Below are 6747 nucleotides of genomic sequence, written 5' to 3' on the forward strand. Positions count from 1 at the left end.
GGCTGGGCTAGGGTTGTAGAGAGAGGGGGTCGGGCTGCTCTGCCTCTCCTCTCTGGGTGTCTCTGGGTGGGTGGGTAGAGTGTGTCTGTGGGGCTGCAGGTTCAAGCCCGGACTGGTGCTCTTCTGCTGCAGTGGCTCCGGCTTTTATAGCAGAAGGGGAATAGAGCTCTGACGCAAGTGCTTTCCCTCCAAACTCTGACTATGCAGGATCGATAGGCTTACACTGCAACGGAGAGAGAGAGAGAGGGGGCGGGAGAGAGAGATAGAGAGAGAGAGGGAGAGAGAGGGAGAGAGAGAGAGAGAGAGGCCGACCGAGCTAGCGATAAGAACAAAGAGAGAGACAGAGAGAGAGAGAGAGAGTGGGAGAGGGAGAGAGAAAGAGAGAGAGAGTGCGGGACAGGGAAAGAGGAAGGGAGGGGCGGAGGAGGAGAGATGTGGAGAGGTGGTGCCGGGGGAGAGGGTGCAGAATCTGGGAGGCTCGTAAGACATCAGTTTTCGAGGGTAGAAACTAGGTTGATAAATGTTGTCTGCTTTGTTTATGTCACACACAAGTAACCTTGACTCATAACATCCTCACTTCCCCTCACTTTCATGCACAGAAAAACTCCCAGTAGTGTGTCCCAGAGGGAAACCAGTGTCAAATGTAGCACATATCCTGGAAACTGATGGAATGTCCATACTTAGCTAAAGATCCGTCAGTTTGGACTCATTTTGAATGTAGGTCCCTCAGTCCCCTTTGCATGGGAAGAGAGTGTGGTGTCCTGGTTATAGCTAAAGCAGCACTCATACACACACACACACACACACACACACACACACACACACACACACACACACAGCTGCGAGAACTTAACAGTGACACAGCACCTCCCCTGCTGGCTGAGAAGAGAACTACACCTGTGACCTCAGAAGCCCTGCAATGATAAATACACTGAAGCACACACAAGACTGGGTACTCGATGGTTAAATATGTGGTGATTATTTTTTTCCATGGTCGAAAAAGCTGGTGCTTATTCACAGAGCCCAGAGTTCTGTTCTCCCTAGGATGACTGCATAGGTGTGCGTGAACTACATTTCATTGCCTTGTTGCACTACTTGTGCTCTGTTCAATGACAATAAAACATTTGGATCTTATAATCTTTCATCATTTATGGGGATGGCTGGCAGGCTACTGCCCCTAATGCATTTATATCTACATTTTAAAGGTACCCATGAAGGCACTCTTAAAGTACAGTAGCCTATGATATCAGCTAGAAACCATACTCGTGTCACTAAATACTGTACGTTATGTTGTGTTATCTGCAGATTTGTTAGTATTGTTTTTTTCGGATGACTCAGCAAACTTTGCCGTTCATACGAGACTGTAAGAGAGAGTGTAAGAGAGATCAAATTGAGAATCACATTACGGACGCTTGAAGTCCCGCTTACTGTATGTTTTGGGAATACTAGTGGTGCCAGCACTTAAATGTTGTACCCTTAGGAAAGATGACTTTTAATCCACCTACACCTACACGTATCTTACTCCAGGGGTCTCGCCTTGCACAGAGGGGTTTGAGGTGAAGCCGGGAGGTCTGTTTTGTCAGCCTAATTCCCCAACAAAAGACAACAGTCGTCTCATCTTTCAGCTGCAGAACGAACGGGAAACCTGACTGTCAATAACACCCAGGTGGTGCTGACACACACACACACACACACACACCTCCTGGGCGGGAGGGAGGCCGGGGGAGGGAGGGAAGGAGGGAGGGAGGGAGGGAGGGAGGAAGGAGGGAGGGAGGGAGGGCAGGGGGGGAGGGAGGGGAGGAGGGAGGGAGGGAGGGAGGGAGGGGAGGGAGGGAGGGAGGGAGGGAAAGAGGTAGGGGGGAGGGAGGTAGGGAGGGAGGGAGGGAGGAGGGGAGGAGGGGGGGAGGGAAGAATTGACAGAATGCACAGGAGGCTGGCGGGAGTGACTAGACAGAGCTACGAGCTTGTAGCGTGTGCAGCGCTGTACGCACCGCGTGTCTCAGGGGAGGCTGACGGAGGCAGAGGTCGGAGGTCGGGCCTCAATGGAATACACGGTCTGGAATGCGGAACGGTATCAAACCCAACGCGACTACAACAAGCCCGTCCTCCTGCCTCCACCAGCCTCCCCCGGTCGCTGTATGTGGCCTACCTATGTTACGCATTCATCAGCATCTGTGTCAATGTGCTGCATAGCAGCAGGTACAGTAAGGCAAGGCAAGGCACGTTTTATTTGCATAGCACATTTCATACAACAGGGGCAAAGTCAAAGTGCTTTACATAGCAAAAAAAATCAATTCTCAAGAGGAGAATAGTAAGCAGATTATATGTGTCCATGCTTCTGATAGTAAGCAATCAGTATAGTGTGAATGTGTGTTGTTTGTCTGTTAGGTATTCGTATGGTTTTGCTGAGGCAGCATATGCCCCCCCCTCCCCCCCCCCGTGTGTGTGTGTGTGTGTGTGTGTGTGTGTGGCCGCCCCCATGTTTAGTGGGCACGCTAGCCAGGGTGTGCACAGAAGGCAGGAAGGGAGGTGGGGGCGGGGGGGGGGGGGGGTGGTGGTGGGAGGGGGAGGTGGGGGTGGGGGTTGTGGGTGGGGGGGGTGTGAAGGGTAGTTACTGGGGGGTACAGCCACAAGCTGAGTCATGCAAACGTCCTGCGTCCTCTACTCTCTCTCACGCTCTCCTCTCTTTCGACCGAGGGAGGCTGGCGGAGGCGGAAATCGGAGGGACAGGCTCGTCGTAAATTAGGGAACGGAGTGAGTGAGGGATGGTATCGTGTGTTTGATAGCGTTCCTCATTCTGTTCCACACATTACAATGAGCTGGTACAACACTCACATACCCACCTAGTTTATTTACCGTCAAAAACTGATGTCTTACAATCCTCCCAAATACTGCATCCTCTCCCTCTACACCTCTCCACATCTCTTCTCCCCTCCCTTCCCCTCTCTCTCTCTCTCTTCTCTGTCTCTCGCACACTCGCTCTTTCTCTCTCTCGCACGCGCGCGCTCTCGCTCTTTCTCTCCCTCTTTCTCTCTCTGTTTCTCTCTCTCCCTCTCTCTCTCTGTCTCTTTACCTCTCTCACCCCTCTCCTCTCTCCCTTCTCTCTCTCTCCGTCTCTCTCTCTCTGTCTGTCTCTTTCCTTCTCTCACTCTCTCCCTCTCTCTCTTCTCTCTCTCTCTCTGTCTCTCCTCTCTTCTTCTTCTCTCTCTCACTCTCTCCCCCCTCTCTCTCTCACTCTCTCCCTCCCTTTCTCTCTCTCCCTCCCTCTCTCTCTCTCCCTCTCCCTCACCCCCTCTCTCTCTCTCACTCTCTCCCTCCCTCCCTCTCTCTCTCTCTCTCTCCCTCTCTTTCCCTCCCTCTCTCTCTCTCTCTCCCTCCCTCTCTCTCCCTCTCTCTCCCTCCCTCCCTCTCTCTCTCTCTCTCTCTCTCTCTCTCTCTAGACCACTGCAGTATGGCCAGTCTCTCTGCCTCTATGTCATATCAAGTTCTCTACAATGCAATAACCCTAACCCTTTTATGTGAGTGCAGCCTCACACGCAGCTTGACGACTTGCCAAAGTTCCCATTAATATCATATTTTTCTCTTCTCCTCTGCTATATTGTTCATATTTCTGATGAGCAGCTCCAGGGAACTGACTTGACCCTAAAGTTTGGGTTTAGGCCTGGCTCCATAAGTCACTTTTATTGCCTATTCAGCTCCTCCTACCTGTACTGGCCCTAGGGTGTAAGTGGGTGGTAAGATCGATCAGAGTACTACTGAATTAATTACATTACATTTACATTTTTGGCCTTTTGTAGACGCCTTTAACCGAAGCGACTTACAACAAATACATTTGTCTAAGTAAGTGAATCATCTATCCTCCAGTCATAGCAAGAAAAAGTAATCTCTGCTCGGGCCAGGGGCCATTGGCAGTCATAATGCTATAAGAAGGAAGAATTATGATTATTATTGTTATTATTATTATTATTATTATTTATTTATTCTTTTTTTTTTTTACAGCCGAGAAGAGAGGTCTTTTAACGAGGGGACATTTAAGGTGTAGCCTGAAGAGACGGATCTTCAGTCTACCGCGGAGGATAAGGAGTGTTCAGAATACCGTATATACTGTATATGTGACTCCGCTGTGGTGGACTAGGATGTATACGACCAAATACGGTCATTATTCCAGGGATAACTGCAGTCGTGTACTCTGTGAAGTGCGCTCTGTGTGATGTTATGTAAACAGACAGTAGAGCAGTGTGCTTGTGTGTGTGTGTGTGTGTGTGTGTTGCGTGCGTGTGTGTGTGTGTGTGTGTTGCGTGAGTGTGTGTGTGTGTGTGTGTGTGTGTGCGTTTGTGTATGTTTGTGTGTTTGTGTGTTTGTGTGTGTGTGTGTGTGTGTTGTGTGTGTGTGTGTGTGTGTGTGTGTGTGCGCACTCGCGTGTGTGCGTGTGTGTGCATGTGTGCGTGTGTGTGTGCGTGTGTGTGTGTGTGTGTGTATGCAGGTACTCCAGCCTCTGTGGTATCGTGTAAAGCCAGTTAAGGGACATAAAGTCCACCCACCTCCCCATACATATTTCCCCTCTGTCGAGCCAGTGTTGTTGTTATTACATTTCCTACCGAGGTGTATAACACCATTAGTTTGGGATAAAAACATTTGAGGTCCACTGTGAATGACCGGCCCCGTCTCTCTGTAGGCTCTGTGGCGCTCCAGCAGCTAGCTAGCTTACCCTGATCTTTACACATTTATTCCAACAGGCTCTCAGTTTAAAAGTCATGTTGCTATTTTAGCCCGTTCCCTGACCTCTGCCCTTCCCAGCCGGGACATATCCCATCCGCCAGCCTGCCGGAGGCCTGGCCCCATTGGCCGAGCCCTGCTGTCCGTCAGGGGGTGAAGAAGTGACCCGACTGGTCGAGAGCAGCGGGAGGCCTGTCTGCTACGCAGGCCCCACATTCCACGGCTCTATAAAAAGCCAGTCGCGTGTCTGCTCGGGGTTTACTGTCGCTCGGAGAGTGTGTGTGTGTGTGTCTCTCGTCCACCCGTCCGTCCAACGCGTCCAAACCCGTCCAACATGGCTGCCGCCCACCGTCTGGTCATTGTGCGTCACGGCGAGAGCGAGTGGAACCAGGAGAACCGTTTCTGCGGCTGGTTCGACGCCGAGCTCAGCGAGAAGGGCCGCGAGGAGGCCAAGCGCGGCGCCAAGGCCATCAAGGACGCCGGCATGAAGTTCGACGTCTGCCACACCTCCGTGCTGAAGCGCGCCATCCACACCCTGTGGACCGTCCTGGAGGGGACGGACCAGATGTGGCTGCCCGTGCACCGCACCTGGCGCCTGAACGAGCGCCACTACGGCGGCCTGACGGGCCTGAACAAGGCAGAGACGGCCGAGAAGCACGGGGAGGAGCAGGTCAAGATCTGGCGCCGCTCCTTCGACACCCCCCCTCCCCCTATGGAGCACGACCACGCCTACCACAAGATCATCAGCGAGGTGAGGGGAGGGAGGAGGCGGGGGAGGCGGGGGAGGAAGGGTAGGGTGGAAGTGTTAGTATACATTAGTGGGCGTATTAGTATAAATGAGTAGGAGTGTTAGAATAAATGAGTAGGAGTGTTAGTATAAATGAGTAGGAATGTTAGTATAAATGAGTAGGAGTGTTAGTATAAATGAGTAGGAGTGTTAGTATAATTAGTGGGAGTATTGGTATAAATTAGTAGGAGTATTAGTATACATTTGTGGTAGTATTAGTATCATTAGTGAGAGTATTGGTATAAATTAGTAGGAGTATTAGTATAAATGTGTGTGAGTATTAGGATACATTAGTGTAAGTATTAGCCTAAAAAAAAAATGCATCCAAGTTTTAAAGTCATGTGTGATTATTGGTGCAAAAAGATAATAATATAAAGTCACCTAGACTTGCTGAGGAGAATATGTTGAAATCACCAGATCAATGAGTTGCAGATCTCATAACAACTTATTTCAAAGAACTATAAGACTAACAAGAAGAAGATCTCAGTGCAGTATGCCCTTCAACGTATCTGAATGGAAGCCCTGCTCACATTACTCAGCGGTCTGCGTTGCCAAGTCTAACTAACACACCTTCTGGTTACATCACACCTGTCAGCAGCTGCTGCTGTTATGATGATAAATATCCACACTGGAACAATTTATTCAGATAGATAGATAGGTAGGTAGGTACTTTCGCACACAACTTTTCTCCAGGGGGGAATTAAGGCGTTACAGCAGCTCAGAACACAAACAACAACAACAAAATAAAGTGACAATTGAATAATAGAACGAAATTAAAAACAAAGATAAAAATCAGAACATCTGACATCCGAACATTTTGTAAGAACAGTCCAGTGTGATTTAACATCCCCCACCCTGACTCTGGAGGACGGGTTGTGCAGTCTTACTGCGTCAGGCAGAAAGAAATCTCCTGTAGCGCTCGGTATCTTAGCTAATAAATACATGTATACATTTTAGCAGGGAGTCCCATCCTTTGAGACTAAGATCTCTTTTACAAGGCAGCCTCGCATACACTCAGATTACAACAATATACTGTATAATACACATCATACACAATTACAACTCCAAACACAACTTAAATCAACTAAAATTGCAATTCCACCCCCCACCAGTCGAGGCGCTACAAGGGCCTGAAGGCCGGCGAGCTGCCCACCTGCGAGAGCCTGAAGGACACCATCGCCCGCGCCCTGCCCTACTGGAACGACGTCATCGCTCCTGAGATCAAGGCCGGCAAGAACGTCATC

The 6747-nt window shown here is 49.9% G+C and overlaps 1 protein-coding gene across 1 annotated transcript in view; it reads left to right on the top strand.

Moving 5' to 3' along the window:
• Positions 1-5050: 5050 nt before the first annotated feature.
• Positions 5051-6747, top strand: part of pgam2 (phosphoglycerate mutase 2 (muscle)) — a gene marked incomplete at both ends in the record, with an annotated part of 3751 nt that continues 2054 nt past the window's right edge. The window contains 2 exons of the mRNA XM_080528198.1: positions 5051-5467; positions 6616-6747. The exon at positions 6616-6747 is cut by the window's right edge and continues 49 nt beyond it. Coding sequence (XP_080384324.1) covers positions 5051-5467; positions 6616-6747 — 549 coding nt within the window. The remainder of the gene's footprint in view (positions 5468-6615) is intronic.

The sequence above is a fragment of the Nansenia antarctica genome (assembly GCF_963989245.1).
Source record: "Nansenia antarctica genome assembly, chromosome: 4".
Classification (NCBI taxonomy): Eukaryota; Metazoa; Chordata; class Actinopteri; order Argentiniformes; family Microstomatidae; genus Nansenia; species Nansenia antarctica.